Genomic DNA, 22,911 nt, shown 5'->3' with positions numbered 1-22,911 from the left:
TACGTCTGTACTAGGGAAATAAGTTGATTCCAATGCATTGATTCTAACTATGCAAATGCAGTAGCTAGAATTGCATATCTGAAATCAACTTATATCCCTAGTGTAGACTTAGCTTCACAGGTCATGTTTTCCAGACCTTTAATAATTTTTGGTTGCTCTTCTTTGGGCCCTTTCAAATTTCTCCACATCTTTACTGAAATGTGGTACCTAGAACTGAACACAGTACTCCAGTTGGGGCCTAATCAGCACAGAATATAGCAGAAGAATTGCTTCTTATGCCTTGCTCGCAACACTCCAGTTAATGCATCTTAGCATTGTTTGCTTTTTTTGCAACATGCTGCAGGATAAGGCATGTGGGGTACATCTCTATTTTTAAAAAGTTTCTAATCCCATAGGTGCCTCATGGTAGCAGTTGCAAGGTGCACCAGCCCCGTATGTCCTCACCAAAATTTTAACTGCCCCCACAGCTCCCCTATTTCCCCCTTTGAATGCTGTTTCCTGCCCTCCTTCCCTCTCCCAGACATGAGTTGCTCCTGTCTAGTCCTCATGGGAGTGAAGAAAGGCTTTGAAATGAGACCTAGATATGGGGAAAGGTTTTATCTCTCTGAGGAACAGAAAAGAGGTTCAAATTCTGCAAGATCCCCAGAGGCTGAATGGAGGCCACATGCTGTTCTTACAGAACCCCTGGTTCCCATCACAACATAGTCTGCTGAGAGGAGTTGTGGGTCTGTGCAGTAAGACACATTCAGATGGCCCATCAGGTTTGATTCTGGTTTGCTCCGGTAAGCCTAGCTGCACCCTACGGACTGCTGTGTGGCTTATAGTCACGTCCCTGGGTTGGAAGGTGTGCAGCATTGCTGTCTCATGGCATTCCTAGGCCTCAAAGGGGAGGATGCCGGCTGCTTCAGCTGTTCGGGGCATGTAACACTCGCTTCCCTTGGTGGCTGTCCAGCTCCACTGGCTGGCACAAGAGAGAGAGCAATTGGGTCAATGTTTTTGACTCCACCCTGCCCTTCTCTCTTACAGAGTCCTAACCAGTGCTGGCAGGAAACACTCCTTAAGCTTCCTGCTCCTTTCCCCCTCCCAGCCACCATTTTTATTTATTTCTGTCAGGGAGGTAATTTTTAAATCAAGATTGTATGTTCTTCTAAAAGATCTGCCCTAGGAATTATTTTGGGGACCTTCTAAGGCCTGCATTTTACAGGAGGTCAGACTAAATAAACACAATCTGGCCTTAGAATCTGGGAATCCATAGACAGTGACAGAGCTGGTTGAAGCTGCTGTGCATGCAAACCAGATGCCTGGGCCCTGTGTGTCATCCATTTTTCCCTTGTGATTTTCACCAAAATCAAGAGTTCTGCCCATTGATACCTAGAACATTCCCTGAAATTATGGAATTGATCAGCTGTGGGGTTCAAAGATTATTGCATTACCAAGAAATGCCATCCAGTCGAGTGAACGACATTGCTTCTCAGGGCAACCTCACTTCACTCCTCTAAAAAGCTTGTCCATAAAGCCCAGTCCTAGGAGTCAAGGGCACTTTGCTCCTTACAGGATCTGGCTCTAACTTCACAGCCAAGAAAACATGGATGTGATTACAGAAGAAAGCCCTATGCCTGAAAAGTGAGAGGTGGCCAGGCTAAATATTCACAGGAAATGACTGTGGCCCCCTAGCTTTTGTACTAAGATTCAACAGAATAAGCCTCAGCCACACTATCAAAGAGCAAGATTAACTTTGGCAATCCACATATAGTTTCCACAGCCTCCAGATTAACATTCATGAGGAATGTAGAGAGGTACTGTGCACCGATGAACCCTCCAGCAGCTCCTTGGATTTTCTGCAAAAGGTCCCTCAATGGCCAATGACACTAGAATGATAGAATCATAGAACAATAGAGCTGGAAGAGACTGAAAAAAGCCATCAAGTCCAGTCCCCTGCCTTAGGCAGGACCAAACCCATCAGATCAGCCCAGCCAGGGCTTTGTTGAGGAGAGACTTAAACACCTCCAGGGATGGAGACTCCACTACTTCCCTGGGTAGAACATTCCAATGCTTCACCACCCTCCTAGTGAAAAAGTTTTTCCTAATGTTCAACCTGGACCTTCCCAACCGCAACTTGAGACCATTGTTCTGTGTTCTGCCATCCATGACCACTGTGAACAGCCTCTCTCCATCCTGTCTGCAGCCTCCCTTCAGTAATTATCAAGTCCCCCCCTCAGTCTTCTCTTCTGCAGACTAAACACTCCCACTTCCCTCAACCTTTCTTCATAAGTCATATGCTCCAGCCCCCTAATTATTTTGGTCACCCTGCGCTGGACCGTCTCCAGTGTATCCACATCCTTCCTATAATTGAGGGCCCAGAACTGGACACGGTACTCCAGATGCAGCCTCACCAAAGCCGAATAATCACTTCTTTGGATCTAGCTAAAATACCGTCCCTCTTCGGCTTCCTGTATAGGTTACAAAGGGTGAATGAACCTTTTTCTCTGGCCGTCTGCCCAACAGTTTTATTCCAAACCATTGTAATCCCTTCATCCACTTCAGATGGTACAGTAATCGCTATGCAAGGATTATTTTTACGGGCCTATCTGTAGATTGCCTGTAAAATGCCATATGTGTTTGACTCTGTCCCTTTAAGGCTTTGGCACTGGTTTTGGCTTGCTTACATTTTATCCCGTTCGTGTAAGTGCTTCTTATTGCTATGGCAACACTAATCAATCAACATTCTAAAAATAGTCCTTTCATTTTCAAGAGAGTGTCTGTAGTGAATTGAAAATCCAAATGTGATATGTATTTTCCATATATTGCTTCCACATCCCCCTTCTTTAATATGGGAATACTCCTGCTTAAATCTGGTAATTATTCTTTCAGATGCATTTGTTTCACTACTTGCTTTCTTCTGCTGTGAAATCTCCCCGCGGCCTCAAAAAGAAAACGTCTAATGTATTTCAACATGTGCATTGCATTCTTCCTACACATCTGGTTGTAGATATCACTGGTTTGCAGAATACTAGAGATAGTCAAAGGAAGTTTATAATGTAATTTCCATTAATTAGATACACACAGCATAGAAGTCAACCGTCAAGACAGTTGTATAGGAATAAACTTTATGATTAAAGGTTATAGAAGACCAGAGGACTCCTACATATATAGACACATTCTGCAGAATGTAAGATTTGTGAAAAAATTACATAGAAATATGCTGGCTTGGAATTGCTGCTTGTTTTTCTCTGAGGGTGCCTTGCAAGCCCTGGAGATGTTGAAATGGAAAATTGGAATGCTTGCCCCACACGTTCCAGTGCGTGTCCTGTGTATCAATCGGCTGCCAGGTTTCTGCTGAAATACATCCCTAAGGAAGGCAGGGTAGGAAGGAGTGGTGCCATGAAGTGTTACACACTAAAAAAAAAAAAAACATTTCGTTGTTTTCTCTTTTGTGTCTGATTTTAGTTCTTGCCTAATTCTTGTTCTTTGAGGGGAAAAAAATTCTTTGTGCATGATGAATAAGAAAGCCTTTTGAGAGCTTCATAAACAGTTCCCTAGTTCTGCCAGAGCTCTGTGCCAATTACTCAGAGAGCATCTGATTAATCGCAAAATACATTCTGTGACTTGTACAAAAAATCTGGACCTGGCCTACATGTTGTTGAAAGCCGATGCTACTACAACAACAGCTGTCAATAAGTTAAATGATTTTAAGAGTTATATTGACAATCCAGTAGCTGTAGGTGGATTTTAGTATTTGGTGGGGGGGTTAAGTTCCCATTGCCATTTTTAGTTTCAATAAGATTTATACATGCATACACTACTACACACGCATTTAGATTGGAACTTGGTGGCTGGGCAGAACATATGGTTTCCTAGTTTCTTTCCCATTATACCTTATGAGGCAAATGGCACTCAGATTCTCAGTCTTTAATCTTCCCATAATGTTTCTTTGGGGAAACAAGCTGTTAGACGAGGGCCCAGGCAGATGACAAAGACATAGTTCTTGCAGCTCTCTTACCACATGCACAGCTGCTGAAGCTATGGTTTCAGGACAATGCTGGGATTCCACAGGGATTTTATTTTCTTGTAAGACTTGGTATTTTGCTAACAGATAATTTATCAAAGGAATGTCCTAGCTCATTGGGGCTTATGGAGAGTTAAGGTTGTTGGTTGCTAGGTCTCAACCTGTGGCCTCCTTCAGGGCACCCCTTTGAGGCCTCAGGGCAGCCCTGCATGTAGCCCCTCAGTTTCCTCAATAAACTCAAATAAGAGGATTTCACAAGGTCTCCTTAGACTCTGGCATGGTAACTAAAAGTTCAAAATTAAACACAAAAGATCTTTCCTCCAGTGTTAAACCAGGCACAGCCCCAATATCCCTGGGTATCAGAGGCCACGCCTACATTGCCCCAGAAGATCAGTCCAGAGCGGGTTGATCTCTTGAGGTTCAACTTTGCCCAGCTGGTAGGAAAGCGCAAAATTGGCCTGTTGGGTCAACACTTGACCCCTGTACTCCTCACATCTCATGAGGAGCAAGGGAGGTCGATAGGACAAACTCTCCCATAGACATTCCTCAGTGAGGACTGCCTGGTAAATTGGTTGCAGATACCTTGATTCTAGCTACACAATTGCTGTAGCTAGAATTCCGTATCTGCAACTGACTTACTTTCCCAGAGGGCTTCCCTCAATTAGGTGGCAGCTTCCTAGCTGGGGCAACTCCCTGGGACTCAGGGTCAGCCATTGGTGCTGGCTTGAAGTAGTAATAACAAACACCAAATAAATGGTTTCCATTAGGAACATCCATACTACAAAAATTCTTCCGGCACCCTGCGCAGGGTCTCTCCTGCAGCACACTCACTCACTGCAGCCTCCATACTGTCTCCTATGCCCCTCCCTTTCCCCTGGCAGCTTGCTGCTGCTCTTTGGGGGATCACTTGATGCAGTTCAAGTGTGCCTCTTTAGTAATTAGGTTTGGCAAGCACCGAACTTCCAACATGTGTCTGCACAGCATGTTGGAGTTATCAAGAGCTAGCCTGCCAGCCCAAATCTGCAGCCTCAGTCATGCTGGTGCTCTTAAAATTCCTGTACAGCTCCAGAGCCTAAGCTACAACTTCAGAGTGCTGTCTAAGCACCATTTTCAGAGTGCTAGCATGGGCACTACCAGCCCAAACCTTTTAACCTACCCTGGAGGCTCATTTGCACTTGGTTCAAAATGCCCTATAGAGTTGCTCTAAGACATAAGTGTCCCAGCCACACCTGCTAAAACACCTTGGGTGCGTCTACACTAGGAACTAACTTCAAAGTTAGGCACTTCTTCGAAGTAGCCAAGAGAGAGTCCACACACAATCTCCCAAACTTTGAGCCCAACTTCATAGAATCATAGGACCATAGAATACTAGGACTGGAAGGGACCTTGAGAGGCCATTGAGTCCAGCCCCCTGCCCTAATGGCAGGACCAAGTACTGTCTAAACCATCCTTGATAGACATCTATCTAACCTGTTCTTAAATATCTCCAGCGATGGAGATTCCACAACCTCCCTTGGCAATTTATTCTACTGTTTGACCACCCTGACAGTTAAGAACTTTTTCAAAGTCCTTACTCCACTCTTAGGAATGGAGTAGTGCCCCACTTCAAAGTTTAACTTCAAAGTAGGGTGTGTGTAGATGCTCATCTTTTCGAAGTTGCTTACAAAGTTGCAAAGTGTAGTGTCCACACAGCCCTTGTGAAATAGACCAGTGTTTCCATGCCAGCCTATTATTTCTCAGGAAGGCAATAAAACAGGATATCTAGTGGCAAAATACAGCATGATGAAGTGTCCTTAATATGGTCAGGGCTTGATCTTGGGGGAGTGTAACTGGGCATGAGTCACGGCCACTGCATCTCCTGCTAGTCCCCTGGGAATTAGCTCAGTCTAGCCTCCAGAGCACTCTCTCCTGGCACTCTCACTCTGTCACCAGATTGTTCTCCACCAATTTATAACATCCCTCCCAGACCACACTGCCCTTCCCTCAGGATACTGCCCCAGGGCAGTGACCCACACTCAGGGGTTCTCCCTTCCCAGGGAGCTCCTAAACACCTATATCCACGTAGCCTCAGTGACCCGCTGCCAGTTATCATCTAGCCCATATTTCAGGGGTAAACTGCAGTCTGAGATGGCCACTCATCATTAGTAACAGGGTATGGACCTGCTGCCTTCTCCTGCCCTGGCTGCTTCCCTGCAATCTTCAGGCCTTGTCTCAGGCCCAGCAGCCTGGACGTAGAATCACACCAGAGCTCCCCAGCCATGCCTGCCTTTGCCCAGCACTACTTTGTCTCCAGAAGCCTCTGTACTTTTCCCTAGAAGCCAGGTCCTTCTTTTTCCACAGCTGGAGCAAGAATCCTCCACCTTGTCTTCCCTCCAGCCCCTATTTATACAGCCCAAGCTGGGCCCTAATTGAAAGCTAATTGCCTCAGCTGCTGGCTCCACGGTCTCAGCCCTCTCCCAGGCTTGGGTTTAACCCTTTATCTTCCTGGAATGGGGTGACCACCTCACAAGAGGTAAAAAATAAGTAATGCTGTTCTCCATATCTTTTCCCAATATTGAGACCAACATGGGATGGCACTCATTCCAGACTCCAAATCGTTGTAACGTTGTCAGTCTCCTTTCTCGTGTGCTTTGATCCTCAGCGTAATAGTTTAAAACACTGAAATTTAAGGAGCTATTTCCAAGCATGTTCAGTGTTGGCCTAATTCTGCTCCCAATGAAATCAAGAAGACCACCATTGACGTGGATGGGAGAGAGTTGAGCCATCACTGAGCATTTTGAAAATACCACCCTTAAAGCACAGTCAGTAGGCTGCAGAGTTACTGCCCCATTAAAACGAGCAGGAAGAGGTCACAGCTTTCACAGCTAATGTTTCAGGCTGTCTGCAGACCCAGGCAGAGCATCACTGCTTTGTTTACATATGAACAGTATTTTGAAAAAATTTCCTTGTAATCCTGGGGGGTTGAACTTTAAGCAGAGTCTGGATTCAGAACACAGGAAATAACCACCTCATGAAAGCAGTGGCTTGCCAAGCTGCTGCAAGCTGGCCCGAGGCAACCCAGAGTGCAGTATGTGAAATGGCTGGGCTTTGTGTTAAGAAGCACTCTGATCTGCCTCGCTGCTCACAAACAGTTGCTTAGTGAGACTATCTTATATTTATGGGCACGGAGGAAAAGTGAAAACAGATATGGACTTTCTTCCAAACTGTGAGGATATTGTGGAGATGATCGTCTAAAGAACAAGAATCAGTCTGTGTTACACAGCAGTGAACATTTCCTAGGCCTCTATTTCAGGTGACTTAAAATACTGGAGGTGAATTTTGCCTGTATATAGATGGCCACAATACCCCTTAAACAAGACTTAAATATGGTGTTTGCCATTTACTAAGAAGCTTGTTATAGTGTTGCCTGATTTATCCAATACTCATATAAAAAACGGCCATGCCCCAGATGTTTAAAAATCCTCTCAATTATCCATGTTTAATCACGAGTCAGAATTGTATTGAACCTGCAGCTTTGCTGTAGCCTGCTAAGGCAGAGGGAATGATTTTATTGCTATTCTCTGTTTATCTTGAGGTTGCAGGTGTTTCGGGGGCTTGTCTGCACTGAAGTTATGGGGTATGATTGCAGCTCCACTCGATATCCCCAAAATAGCTTTAATCTCTACCTACATTTACACAAGCTGCAACTGCAGAATGTTTGCAGTGTAGATGTACCCAGAGGAAACAATTTCAACAAGTGAAGGAAAAAGGTGTTTATAATATGGAAAATATGTTCTATCCAGCACTTCCAGGGACTTGACAGATGATAACAGAAGACTCCTTCCACTGGTTCAAGGGATGAGAAAATCAGTGGGTGGGTGGCAGGGTGGGTGGGTGTATTTCTGCATAGCAACCAAAAACATAGAAGTGGATGGGACAAAACTCCTTCTGCCAGCAGCGAAAACCTAGCAATGAAGGGTATGATGGCAGCACCACTGCCTGTGGCAATCAGGGTAACTGGAATATGGCAGCATCAGTACTCTTGTGGCATCAGCTGCATTGTCCACAGCTGTTAGGGCCCAAGAGGCAAGGGTGATTTACGTAAGTGTTGAGCAGTGCCTTTTTTGTAAATAAAGAGGTGCCGGTACTCAGCCAGCTCCCCATCTGCCACCCCTAGCTAATCCCCTGGCTGGTGCTGCTGAAGTGCCAATACTCAGTACTGGCAAGTGACTTACTTGACTTAAACCCTTGTACTGAGTGGAGCATAGGTCACCTACAAGTCTTCTTCCACTTCACTCTGTCTTGGGACAAAACTTCTAGCTGACTCCAGGAGGACCCCAGTTGTTGTCCATCAGTTTCAGTAGATCTTCTCCACATTGTCTGAGGTCTTTTGCATTGTCCTTGCAGGTTCCAGCTGACAGCTTGACGGAGTATGCTGGTTGATGGTTTTCTGAGAGTGTGGCCTAGCCCTCCCCACTTTCTCCTCTTGATTTGAATGTCAAGTGGTTCTTGTCCTGCTCTGTTCCAAAGCTCCTCATTTGTGACAAAGTCTTGCCATTTGGTGCAACGGCTGTACCTCAGGCATCTGTTATGAATGTCTGTGGCTTGTGATTTGAAGACTTTTTAGTATGCGAGGTCTCACATCGATATAAGAGTGCACTCTTCACATTTGTGCTGAAGATGCACAATTTCATCTTTGTAGATATTTGTGAACTCCATGTGGAACAAAAAGTCTTGAATGCAGCTGTTAGTTTCCTTATTCTGGCATTCATATCCTTGTTTGTTTCTCTGTCTCTGCCCATAATACTCCCCAAGTAGGTGAACTGCTCCACATCTTCCAGGTCATCCCCTCCCAGCGCGATGGCGCTGTTGTTGGTCTGGTTCATCCTCGTTGTCTTGGTCTTTCCCTTGTTAATGCTCAGTCCTGTCATTGAGACAGTTTTGTCTTGTGTTGTAAACTTTTTTTCCATGCATTCATGTCGGTGTGAAAGGAGGGTGACATCATCAGAAAAATCAGTGACCACTAGCTGCTTGAAAAGTGTCCACTGAATGGCCCATTGATGGCCATCTGTTATCCTGCTCCTTATCCAGTCCATTATGATCAAGAACAGGAAAGGTGACAATAGGCACCCTGTCACTCTCCTGCGAGTATGCTGAAGGATACTGTCAAGACACCATTGTGAACAACTTGGCATGTCAAGAGTTCATATTTTGAATGCATCAAGCTAATAATTTCGGATGGGATGCCACGGTGTTGCAGCAGTTTCCACAAGGTGTATCTATCAACGCTGCTGAAGGCTTGTTCGAAGTGTATGTCGGTTATGTACAGGGGAGTTCCACTCAAGCGACTGTTCCGTGATCACTCTGAAAGTTGCTATTTGGTCAGTACAAGATCTCTTGCTTTGGAAGCTGGCCTGTTCTTCCCTGAGCTGTCTATCGATTTCTGTCTTCAGTATCTCCAAGAGAATCCTTTTGAACATTTTTCCTGGAATAGACGGTAACATGATGCCCCTCCAGGTCTTGCATTCCTTCGGGTTGCCTTTCTTTGGTATCTTGATAAAGTAGCCAGTTTCCAGTCTTGTGGGATCTCCTTGGTGTCCCAAATTTTCCCAAATAAATTATACATCATGTTGACTGATGTCTCGCTACCTGCCTTGATTGCTTCTGTGGGGATGTTGTCTGAACCAGGTTCTTTTCTGCTTTTCAGATGGGCAATGGCTTTTGTAGGTCTGTTGCAGTTAATTTGCAGAGGTATATTTGCAGGTGTTAATTCCTGAGGTTCCGTGTTGGCAGGGTGGTTCAGTAGCTCTTTAAAGCATTCCTTCCATCTACTGAGCTGCTCTCTTGGGTTTGTTAACACACATCCCTCCTTATCCTGTACTGGCTGATCCACAGTGTACACTGTGACCCAGCTGGCTTCCATGTGATGTCATACACTCTTTCAAGTTTCAGCTTGTTCAGCTTGTTGTGCAAGGTTTTCCACAAAGAAGTTCTTGTCCCATTTTACAGCCTTTTTAACATCTCTATTGGCTTCTGAATACAATCTCTGAGCTTCCGCTGGAGCTGCTCTTGTTTCATTGTTCTCGATTGCTGCTTTTCTGTGTCTGGTGCATCCTCTTCTTCATGTCCTGAGTAGATGAGGGTTTCACCTGTTGCCAGGCGCAGCTGCCAAGATTGTGTCCATCTTGCCTCACGCATGCCCAAACTACAAGCTTGTACTGTTTCATCTCTGCTGCAATCTTTGCTGTCTTCCCTGCTTGATACATTGTCTGAACAGTCCACGTACCAAACTGGATGGTTGTCTTGAGTGAGAGAAGGGTATTCTGTGGGGCAGCTTCCTTTCAACTTTCCCTTCCACACTTCATACTCAATCTGTGCGGACTGCCAGCTCCTCTCGAAAACTGTGTAGTTGTAGGTTTCTTTGTAGATGTTTCTGTAACGTTTGTGGATTTTTTACAGATAGGGTTGTTAACTAGGGTGGCCATCCATCCCATATTAGGCAGGATGGTCGTGTATTTGGGACACCAAAAAGGTGTCCCTACTTATTTTTTAAAAGAGACTGATTGTCCTGTATCTGGGCCCTCCTCCCATTGACCTCCGCCTGATTCTCAGGGAAGTGGGGGATAATGGGCAGCTGCCGTATCTCTGCTGCTTCCCAGGGCTCCTGGGGAGGGCCAGTGGCTGCCACTTCCCCAGGGCTCCTGGGGAGGGCCAGCAGCTGGCGCTGCTCCGGGGCTCAGGGAGGGCCAGTGGCTGCTGCCTCCTTCCTGGCTACCTGGGGCTTGGTGGAGCCAGGAGGAGCTGTCCCTCCCCACCATATCTCCCTGTCCCAGGGAAATATAGTTGCCCTGTTGTTAACCCTTTTACCTCAGAGAGAGATGAGCCAAATTTGTCTAGTCTTTACCCTTTGACCTGTCCACTTTCAGTGACCTTTCCAGGAGCTAGAGCTCCCGCTGGTATAGCTCTCTGGGATGTTGAGACACAAAAGTCACCTCACCACAACAAGGAATGGACCGTGGGGCAGTCCCATGGTCCAGCAATTACTGTCACAAAAAAAGCACTGGTGGTGAGGTTTTGGACAAAGCACTAGACAGGTACTGTGTATTTTAAGAAAGCAGCTTTGTGGCTTCCCAGGTTGGACAGATCTGCTCAGGCCATACATGAGCTGGTGACTGCACCAGCTGCCTGCTCATATATTTCATCTACAACTTCTGCTGTTTGTTAGATTTGACTTTTACCGGATTTTCTTTTCTTAAAAGTTGTGCAAATGAAATAACTAAATTTGCATCCTCAGCCCACAGGAGCTGGTTTTGAAAACACAGTAGCCTGAAGACATGCACATGGAACACCAGTGAACTTTCTTTTCCTACCAGGTGCTTCAAACATTTAGCCACTCTTGAAACAACTACTTTTAAAAATTTTTTGGTGAACCCAGTAATTCGAAAATAAAAACTGAACCCCAGTAAAGTCAGGCGTACTCAGATTCCATGCACACAAAACTACACTGGCAACTTGTCAGGTGCTATCTCTAACATGCAGCAAATTGTTGCTGCCCTCATCTTTTACATGATGTTTCCTGGTAGACGTCTCAGCATGCAGGATTCCAGCTTGAATTTAGTTGGAGCATTTCATGCTCAGACCTGTATTCTTGGCAGGCTACAGACCATCCTATTAAAAGTCACAGGAGACATGGGCAGCAGGATAACTCTATATGCCGGGCTTTGACCACCTTATTTTCTAGCTGTTCCAAAAATTCTGCACTGCAAGACGTTTGTGTTGTTTCTATTTTTTTCTTTTAAATCTGCTGTATGTAACCTACCTTCTGTCGCAGTTTGCTTTATCCATGATCCTCCTGCCCACACACACGAAACAACTAGTGTAACAAGACAAGCATGCCCTCTGTGATGCAGTTCTTTACTCTTAATAATCTGAAGCCTTCTGGAACCATCAGATGTTGCTTAGGGCACAAACAGGACTCTGCTGTCCTTTCCTATCTTGGGCCACTCTTTGCATGTTCTCTCTCTTAAGTCCTATATTTCTTTTAAGTCCTGTGTGGTAGAGAGGTTCTTTCAGTCAGCCCCTTTTACATGTTCCTCTAGCTACCCACATACACATCTGCCACAACAGATGCCCTGGCTTCATTCTTGACATGTCCTAGATATTTACACCTTCTTTTCTGGATAACTTTGGAGATGCGCTGTTGAATTCTTTGATGACTCTTGGCATTTGTGAGATATAGATATATGAATATATAGATATATAGATCTATAGACATAGAGATATAGATACAGATATATGTTTGCTTTTGTAGGCATTTTAGACAACTATCTGTACCTCTGATGTATTTCCAGCTTTCACATCCAAAAATAAAGGTGGCAAGAACACTTTGTAATTAAATAAAAGCAAAATTAAAATCTCCTTCATGCTCAGCCCAGCTCGCAACTAATCAGCAAAGCATCCTGAAAGTCTTGTGTTGTCTATCTGCTTGGTCTTTTCATTTTCCTGCTTTTATGTGTAATAGTCTTCCCAGCAGGCACTAGTGACGACACACAAACTTCTGCTAATTCTTAGTGCTAATCCAATCCTAGCAATCTGGCGCCTTCCCCAACATGAGCACACATGCTGTGATGTTGCCAGGTCTGTGTGGCCTGGCAGAAGAGGGCAGCTCAGCCACAATGTGCTGAGTAAACCTGTAATGCAGAAAGTTGGAAACAATCAACCCTTCTGTGGGAGCCTCTTTTAGGATTTACGATTGACACACCTGGGGAAATAAAACAGGGGTGTTTTTGGAAGAATCCAAGATCAGATTGGAAGATCTGGAACAGGAATAAAATGCATTGTATGTTGGGATCAGCTGAAACACTGTCTGGGTTTCTGATCTGTTAGCCTGCACTGCACTGCATTAGCTCCAGCTGTGGTTGACTGCTCATGAATAACTAATATACACATACCAAATAACACCTGGTCCCAAAGATATGGGTAATTAGCACCTACTGGGCCATCTCTGAAGCCATTCCATCCTCCATTGAACACACTGCTGATTTTTTTTCTGTGCATTGCTTTTATCACTGGTCTACTGTTAATCCTAAATAAGATGCATAGTGGATGGCCAAGATATTTTCACAGCTGGTACCCTTTGTGTTAAATGTTTGGTAAAAATTGTTCTCTAAATCCATGGCAGGGCGCTGTTCTGGCACAAACATGTCACTCATTTGTGCACTAAGGTTTGAGTGGTCCATGTTTAGTGCTCAGCTGTTGCTAATGAATAGTAGGTGTACTTGGCCAAAATTAGAGGTTCAATCAATAGTTTCTCTTTTTGTAGTCCAGGGAACAGAAAATAGTAATTCTCTAGTCTCAGGAAGAATCTGCTTCCCCTTTTAGCTTTGTTCCACAGCAGCTGGCTCTCGCTACCTCCCTTCCTGTTAGGGGAACCAGAATCAACTCTGATCAAGTCCAAAATTGGACCAGTAGCAATGTGAGCACTGAAGCATCAAAACTTCTTCATTATGTAATCTCAATGCATAAAGTTTGAAACAGTCCCAAGCAGTTCAAAGACTCTTTGCCATCGGGCATAAATTAAATGTCTTGCAAAGAACTGGCACATCAGTATCTCTGGCAGTTAATGCAAGAAAAGACTTGATGCATTTATATTAAAGTGGCTGAATTAATACTATTCAAGGCTAACCAAAAATATGGAATTTGCAGCAAGAGTGTAAAATGGCTAGAGAGATGCTTGAATTAGTCTCTGAAGTGAAATTGTGTTGTCTAGCACTACAAATTCCACTCTTGGGAAACCAACTGAATGAAACAATCCACAGAGAAAGAAAACTAGTCTTGTATAAGTAAAGCCAGTGGATCTGCACCAGTGTGAGAGCAGACTTTAACATGAAGAGTATGTGCGAACACCCTCAAGTCAATAGAGTTGTATGAATCTAATATGAGAATATGCCAACATGAGTGTAGCAGCATCAGATTCTGTTCCTGGTTAATAGGAAAAACATTTCTATGATTGTAATTTTTCTTGCACTGTGTGGATGGGTTGATGTGATAGTGTATTTGGGTGGAATTTCCATAGATTTATTCCATAGAGCAGATAAGCGTTGCTCTGGAAATGTTAGTCACCAAAGCAAGAACTCAATAGGACAACAGCCCAAAAGCTCTTAAAAACACAGAGATACTTAAGACAGAGAGTAGTGGAGGACCATTCACAATATAGCCACTGGTATGTATCAAATATAAATGGAGTGCTGTAATTAACTGTCGTAGAATATTAATTTTATAATTTGGTTTAGTGCTAAACTTTGGGATAGAATCAATAGAGTCTTTCAGAATAATTTTTTTAAAAACTTTGCAGTTGTGGATTTCTAGTGATATTAATTCCATTTCTTCCAGTGATCAGGAAAAAGAATAGGAAGGCTGCAAGAAAAGAGGATTTGTTGAATATGTGAACTGATGAAGCAATCTACATTTTTAATTGATCTGGATACATTTTGCTTTCTTTGCAGTGTTCTTTTTTGCCTAAATTCTCCATTCATATAGAAACAAAATATGAGGACAACAAAGGATGCAACGACAATGTAAGTATAATATCTTTTGACAAATAAGTTTTTGAACCTGTGTCAGGCCATTGTTAATCATGAAATATTCCTGGAGCTTGCTTGGTTTACAAATTGGAAAAGAATGCTCAGCCATCCTTGATCTTTGCACCTGAATAGACAGTTCATCAGTGTGAAGGGATGGACCTCTTGAGCCCTGGTTCAGCTCTACATTTCTATAATTCCATGAAGGTTGTGCATCTTGCAAAAGAATTATGTTAAGTACTATTGCATAAAGAGTTTGTGCCTCCTATCTTACCTCCAGGCTTCTCCTCTAAACTCAGCCTAATCCATGAGTGGGAATTTAGTGCTCATGAAGGACTGTGGAGAACGCAAGAGATGTATGTCAGGTTATCTCGGTTGATACTATCTATGACTACGTGGAACTGCATTAATAGGGGTTGGTAGTAAAAACAAAGAGGAAACAAAACAGTCAGAAATAAAACAGATGTGGCTAAACAACTTCAAGAGAACAATGTCTGGGCTCTTCCCAGGCACCAGTTAAAAGTTAAACAGCTGTTTTCTATAGACCAGAGTCTAGAAATCAAAAGAACCATAAAGAGTTAAAAACTCTCTCTAGGAAGAGGTGGGTCCGTGGACAGTGACTTCTGAAGGAGACACACTGACACAGAGACAGAGACTGAATGATGTAACCTCTATCAACCCAGAGCCCCTAACTCCAGGGCTAGGACAAAGTGAACCTTCCTAGACTTGTAAGGAAAAAGTAGAATTTAAGTAAGACCAGATGCATATAGATTTTTGTTATTTTAACCCACTTCTGTGCTGTGAATCTTTGGGTGAATAAACAAGATGTTTACTTGGAAAAAGCTATTTTGAGTCACTTTAATTAGCTGCTGGACACAGGCTGTAAAGTTTCTAGGGGGAAATTTCTTGCAAGTGCTTGGGCTGATTGTGTTAACAGGGTGGGAGAAAGGCAAGGGACTGTATCCATTTTCCAGTCTGAGTGAATAAATTGTGAGGTTTCACCCTAGCTACAGTAAGTAAATCCTGTCAAAAGAGGGGTGCATTTGAGGTGGACTGCAAAGGATCTACAACACAGGTCTTACCACTTGGGTGCTAGATCGCATCTCCGGAGACTGAACACCTTTTTCACCCACCCAGGAAATACATTGCCCCTACCCTGACGTCATGGAACCTGCTCTGGCTGTGAGGAAATAGTTCAGGCCACACATTCCTTGGCCTCACTGCTAAATTGCTTGTGGAAGAGTGTATAATAATTGTACATTAAATAACTATAGTCTTGGTTTAATCATGATTTTTGTGATGTTGGCACTTTTCCATTGAGAACTAGACTGAGGCCACAATCTTTCAGTCACTAGTTACTTGAGCTAAATTCAAACCAGTGACTTAGAAGTAGAGACACTGTAAATGCCGTTATCAATTGCTGGACTCTTTCAGAGATTTTAAAATTTTCCTTCCCACTTTTCTGGCCTTAGGTATATTTAATTCAGGAGAAAGGCCATGATTTACGGATAGGTATTATGGATGGGAGGGACATAGTGTCCTAACACAGACTGCAGTGGCAGTTGGCAGTAAGAAGCCATGTAGCATGGAATGAGAAAAGTTTATTATCCAACCAATAGGTGGTCCAAGTATTTTCAGGCTGTCAACTCTGGAGCAAAAATATCCCTGAGTCAAGCCCTGAATGAGTATCAAATCCATGGTAAGGCGAACTAGACATGGGTGGTATCCTCAGATGGTGTGAACTGATATCTCTCCATTGAAATCAAGCTCTTTATAAACATGAATTTGCACAGCATTCCCTGTTGAGGTAAGTATAATAGAAAATTTTGCAGCCAGACAGTCTGGGTGTGTCTACACTAGCCGGCTACTTTGAAGTAGCTGGCACAACGTCGAAATAGTATGCGTCGCATCTACACGTGCCATGAGCTATTTCGATGTTGAAATTGACGTTAAGCGGCAAGATGTCAAAATCGCTATTCCTATTCAAAGATGGGAATAGCGCCCTACTTCGACGTTCAACATCGAAATAGGGCATGTGTAGATGATCCAAGTCCCGCTATGTCGAAATAGCGGGGTCCTCCATGGCAGCCATCAGCTGAGGGGTTGAGAGACGCTCTGTCCAGCCCCTGCGGGGCTCTATGGGTGTCGCGTGCAGCAGCCCTTAGCCTAGGGCTTCTGGCTGCTGCTGCTGCTCCTGCTGCTGCTGCTGCTGCTGCTGCAGCTGGGGGTCCATGCTGCCTGCATGGGGTCTGCAACCGGTTGTCAGCTCTGTGGATCTCATGCTGTGCAGGGCGAGTGTGTCTGGGAGGGGCCCTTTAAGGGAGTGGCTTGGGACTTTACTGGCCCCTTGTTTCAACGGGGAGCGCTTGTATGTGTGGACGCTCCGCATTTCCTTCTGGGGCAGCTCCTTTCGATGTTCTCCGTCACTACTTTGATGTTGAACGTTGATGGCACCAGCTCTGGAGGACGTGTAGACGAAACACGTCGAAGTAGCCTATTTCAATGCTCTTACGTCTGATTATGACTGATTATGAACATCGATAAAACAAAAACAATGGTATTTAGAAATAAGGAAGTAGGAAGGAATAGCAGCATAGATGAGATTGAACTAGAGAATGTAGAGAAGTTCACATATATGGGGAGCAACATAATGTATGATCTGGACTGTAAGAAGGAAATAGCAGCTAGAATAGGAAAAGCAAGAGAGAGTTTGAAGGTGATGGATAAGATCTGGAAAATAGAGAAGTGATTAGCTTAGGAACAAAGCTGAGTGTCTTGAAAATGTCTGTATTCAGCAGCATGTTGTGTGAATGTGAGATGGGTGATAACGAAAGATTCGAAGAGAAGAATGTTGGCTTATGACAGGAGTTGTTACAGAAAGATCCTGAGAATAGGATGGATGCAGAAGGTCACCCATGAGAAATAATATAGGAAGATACAAATAATATAGGGAGGTAAAGAGAACCTACTGCAGAAGATTATACAAAGAAAGTTACAGCTATTCAGGCATATTTGCAGAATGAATGACGAACGAAAAATCAAGACCCTCGTATTCGGTATAATGGATGGTTTGAACAGGAGAGGCAGACTCCACAGAGAATAGGTAGATGATATAGTAGATTGGTACAGAGCTAGTCTACAGAAACTGGGAAGGGAAAGATGGAAGGAAACAGTGAGAGAGGCATCAGACACCAACGGGTGCTGAGCCCATGGTTGATGATGATGAAATAAATACAGACCTTCTGCTGCTGAAAAGAATGTTTCAAAGCCAATGGGACTTTTTAGAAAGACTCCTATTGACCTAATGGGCTTTGAACCTAATCTAAGTCCCATTAATGCACCCAGAACTAAGTGAGCAGGTTAAAAACTCAGTTTTCACTGGGATCAAAGTGTTATTTTATTGCAAAATTTGCAGCCAGTCTCAGGCTAAATGTGAACATATTTTTCTTCAGTAACAGACTGAAAAACAATTTTTCCAATTTTTCCTTTTTGTGTTAAACTTTTCATTTGACCCTATTTAAATATTCAACAAGCTAAAATCATAATATTTTTCTATTTTCCTGTCCACCTCTTCCCTTCACCCCACCCTCTTTGGCAAAAGGCAAATGTAGCATTTAACTGAATTGTACTCACAACATTGTTACCTGTAGTCATCTGGTGAATTAGCAGCATCAGGTTGCATTCAAAGATATGCTGTGTTTTCCTTCACTTTAACTGCCAACCATTAATGTAGAAATAATTAACCATCTGAGATGCTTTCATACATTTTGTAACTTCAGTACAGAATGTGTTGAATCATCCTTAATAGTAAAGTAGAGTTAGAAATACATTATTGTCCAAATAATGCAGGAGTGACTTTAGCTAGGCTGTTTCCAGGCTTTCCTTGAGGTTGTGCAGATTTTTTTTAAATTATTCTTTGAACTCTGATCCTTTCTTCAGTTGCATGTGATTTAATGAAATGGATATTGATTGTGAGAAGCAATAATTAACTTGAAGGAAGCTAAAGATAATTATATTGATCAGTGGCTGAAAGCAATGTAAGTGCTTTCAGGCTTTTGTTATCATTTAGTGAGCAAGTAAATTAATATTCTTACTTCACTTAACATGATGCATTATCTGGTAGCGTTCTGTCTAATTCCAGTAACACATCTAGATATAAATGCCTTCCTGATTTTTCTTCTTAAAATAAAACTAATGGTCGGAAACTAGTGAGAGACAACAACATGAACTAGAATTATTTTTAAATTATACCAAGGGTCTAAGTCTTCCCTGCCTTACCCCTTGTTTCATCTTTAGGGCTGCAGATTTGTCACAGTAGAGACATGGATACTGAGATTTTCTCATTTGTCTGTGACTTGTCTTTGTGTCCACGACTTTAATAAACTCACCCAGCAGTGGCAGCTCCTCTGGCTCCAGTCCAGTGTTCCCGCTAATTTGTTTCATCCATGGGGAGAATACACGTTGTTATGTGCACCAAGACGTTCAGATGTGCAGCACAAATAGAAACACCTGTTGCCCACTGTGGACAGTGCCTGACTCTCTCCTGGGTGACGGCTTAAGCGCCTAGCTTACAGGGAACACTGTTCCAGTCTTGGGGAGGCTGGGGCTTCCTGCCTGCTGCAGGCGTTGCAGCCTAACACATGGGGGTCATGACAGAATAGTATAGGGGGCAAATTTGAGTGAGTTGCACTGTTACCTAGTGTGTGCACGTCACAGCACTGCTTGGGTTTGGCCCAGCTGTTCCTCTGTCATCATGAGAGACGTGGCCAGGCCAAATCTGAGCTGCACCCTAAACCCCATGCTCCAAGTCACAGCACCCAGAATGGGGAGCGAGGCACAGCCCTGCAAGAGGGTGTTGCAGAAGCCACTACCGTGAGCTTCCTTGTGGTCCTGTCATTTTGCATTTGCACAAGTGTAAACAATGGCAGCAGGTGCAAGGCACTGGAGATGGAGGTTCTTTGTTTAGATACTCTTATGAGGGTTGCATGCATGGTGGTAGTGGGTGCAGCACCATAAATCCAGCCACTTGTGATTTCTAGTGCAACAAAACAGCTGAAGTAACTCGCTATTCACATAATAACTCTCCCTTTGGAAAAACAAACTCAACGTTGGATGAATATGTTAGCACATCAAATATTGTCACGGTTATACCGTAGTTTTACAGAATCATTAATGGTGTTTGAAACTGGGCTAATGAGACAAGCCACTCAGCATTGTTGCTTACGGGTCTTTTCAGAAAGTGGAGTTTTTATTTTAAGTTAGAAGGTAATATTTTTAAATAAGAATGTTGTATAAAATATAAATGGTCCCAAGTCAGCATTTTTCAGTTAATCATGAATATTGCCTCCCTTATATATCTTTAAGTCAACTGCAACATCTGCTGCTTTTAGCTACTCAGAGCAGGAACCAAAGTTGAAAAGACCCTGTTTGGAAGAGAGGAACTATATCAATACAATTTCTAGTACGGTGGGGTCCTACTTCATGATGGGGAATAGTAATTAATAACAATAATAATAAGTAATAATGCCTACAACAAGGGCTCCATTCATGAACATTGACAGATGAGACAAGTACAGGCCTTGCTCAGTTCCATCTTTTCTCACTGATTGCATGAGAAATATCGTATAATGTGCATATTTCATTTTTATTTTGCCCATAAGTTAAAATCAGCAAGACAAGAGATTGCTACATGCATATATAAAACCTCTGTTTTGAATGGCTGCTCTGCATTGATTAATAACACACATACGATGGAAGGGGCTTATGAAAGTTTTCTAATTCCTTAAGGCTATGTCTACACTAGCACACTACATCGAAGTAGCCTATTTTGACGTAAAAATATCGAAATAGGCTACTTTGATGCGTATCGTCTACACGTCCTCCAGGGCTGGTGCCGTCGACATTCAATGTTGAAGTAGTGACGGAGAACGTCGAAAGGAGCCACCCCGAAAGGAAATGTGGAGCGTCCACACACACAAGTGCTACCCGTTGAAATACGGGGCCAGCAAAGCCCCAGGCCATTCCCTTAAAGGGCCCCTTCCAGACACACTTGCCTGCACAGCACAAGATCCACAGAGCCGGCAACTGGTTGCAGACCCATGCACGCAGCATGGACCCCCAGCTGCAGCAGCAGCAGCAGCCTGAAGCCCTGGGCTAAGGGCTGCTGCTCGCAGCAACCATAAGCTGCGTCTACACGTGCACGCTACTTCGAAGTAGCGGCACTAACTTCGAAATAGCGCCCGTCACGTCTACACGCGTCGGGCGCTATTTCGAAGTTAACTTCGACGATAGGCGGCGAGACGTCGAAGTCGCTAACCTCATGAGGAGATAGGAATAGCGCCCTACTTCGACGTTCAACGTCGAAGTAGGGACAGTGTAGACAATCCGCGTCCCGCAACGTCGAAATTGACGGGTCCTCCATGGCGGCCATCAGCTGGGGGGTTGAGAGACGCTCTCTCCAGCCCCGCAGCTCACTGGTGGCCGCGTGGAGCGGCCCCTTAAAGGTCCCCTCCCCCGCCCTGACTGCAGGAGGCTGAGGCAACGTGCAGGCTCCTGCCTGCACACGCGGCGGCGAGCCTGCACAGCCCTCAGCCCCTGACACCAGCCATGGCTGCCCAGCAGCCCCCCCAGCGCCCCCAGGGGACCCCCCCCAAGAGGAGCCACAGCAGCCAGGGCAGCCAGAGGGCCACGCAGTCTGGGAAGCGGCAGCGGGGCCCCTCTTGGACGGCGGCCGAGATGCGGGACCTACTGGGGCTCTGGAGCGAGGAGGAGGTGCTCCAGGTAATGGGGAGCAAGAGGCGGAACGCGGATGCGTTCGCTCGGCTGGCCGATGGCCTGGCTGCCCGGGGTCACCCTGCCCGCACTCTGGACCATATCCGGAGTAAGGTGAAGGAGCTGCGGCAGGGTTATGCCCGGGCCCGGGATGCGGCCAGCCGATCTGGGGCCGCCTCCGTCACTTGCCCCTTTTACAGGGAGCTCAGGGACATCCTGGGCTCCCGGCACACCTCCCCCCCTCTGGCCACCCTTGACACCTCGGCTGACGAGCCCGAGCAGGCCCTGCAGCCGGGCTCCGCCCCGGAGGTAAGCCCCGCACCCCGGGGGCCCCCCCCGGAGGCCATCCCAGGGACATCGCGGCAGGAGGAGGAGGAGGAGGAGGAGGGGGGCTCCTCCTCCACTGATTCCAGCCTGCAGATCCTCCTCCTGCCATCCCGGAGCAGCAGCAGGGCCTCCGACCCCCGGGGATCTCCGGACCATGGGAGCGGACCCACAGGTAGGTACCCCTCTCTGGTGGACACCCCAGGGCTTGAGGGGCGGGGGGAACAGAGATGTGTCCAGGGCCCCCCACACGCTCACATGGCCATGGCCCCAAGGACACCAGGGCCATGGCCCTCACAGCACTACAGCCATCAGCCCCTGCCCCCCGCCACCCTGCATGACAGTGCCATGCCCCATCCCTGGGCCGGGGGGGAGCGGAACCTCGAGGGGCCCCCGGGCGGAGGGGGTCGGACACCCCGCAGCAGCAGCATGCGATGAAGTGGGGGGTGTGCCAAAGGGAGACTCAGGCTACATATGAGCCACCCGAGCCGAGGAGCTCCCAGGGCCAAAGGAGGATCCTGGCGCTACAGCTGGCAGGTGACACCTCTGCCCTGAACAAACAGGAGGGAGGAGCCGAGCTGGCTTGGAATTGGGGGGCGAGGGCGGGGGCCACAGGTAGAGGCTAGGGGAAGGGAGAGCTGGTAGGCAGCCAGCCAGAGGAGGGGGAAAGCTGCATCCCAGAGGGGCCCCCCTTGGGGTCTTCTCCCCACGACGGGTTGGAAGGACTGTCTCTTCCGACAGCTGGTGCTGTCACTCCTGCCAGAAACTGGCCATCTGTGGCCTAAGAAACCTCTCCTGCTCTCAGACCCTGCGGGGTGAAGTGAGAGTCGCTCCCACCAGGGGACGGGCTGCAGGGCAGGGGGACCCCTGAACCCCATCCATCACAGCAGCATCTCCAGGGGACGGGGATGGGGAACCTGCAGCACAGGGCGGGGGGGACAAAGGCCACGGCTCGGGGCCCACACTAACGCCTGTCTCCATTCTTCTTTCCCCCCTCCTCTCCTGTGTCCTGCACCTGCACCTGCACCATCCGAAGGACCGGAAGAGAGCGCCGGCGAGGCATCGGTCGTCCCGGAGACCCCTCCGGGACCCTCGCTCCAGGGCAGCCCCTCGGCCGAGGAACGACCGGCCCCGCGGAGGGCCAGACGGCGGACCCCGCGCCTGCTACCAGCGGCGGCCACAGACCCCCAGCTGCTGGCCATCCACCGCCGGCAGCTGGAGGTCTCGGAGCAGCACCTCCGGCTGCAGGAG

General features: G+C 45.9%; 1 protein-coding gene across 1 annotated transcript in view; it reads left to right on the top strand.

The window, feature by feature from the left end:
* The window catches only part of PITPNC1 (phosphatidylinositol transfer protein cytoplasmic 1), a 250,262-nt gene that overhangs the window by 149,960 nt on the left and 77,391 nt on the right, over positions 1–22,911 (top strand). Inside the window, exon 5 of the mRNA XM_075014752.1 lies at positions 14,491–14,562. Coding sequence (XP_074870853.1) covers positions 14,491–14,562 — 72 coding nt within the window. The remainder of the gene's footprint in view (positions 1–14,490; positions 14,563–22,911) is intronic.

The sequence above is a fragment of the Carettochelys insculpta genome, chromosome 20 (assembly GCF_033958435.1).
Source record: "Carettochelys insculpta isolate YL-2023 chromosome 20, ASM3395843v1, whole genome shotgun sequence".
NCBI classification, from domain to species: Eukaryota; Metazoa; Chordata; order Testudines; family Carettochelyidae; genus Carettochelys; species Carettochelys insculpta.
The sequence above is the reverse complement of the archived record's forward strand: the minus strand, read 5'-3'. Positions and strand labels throughout refer to the sequence as shown.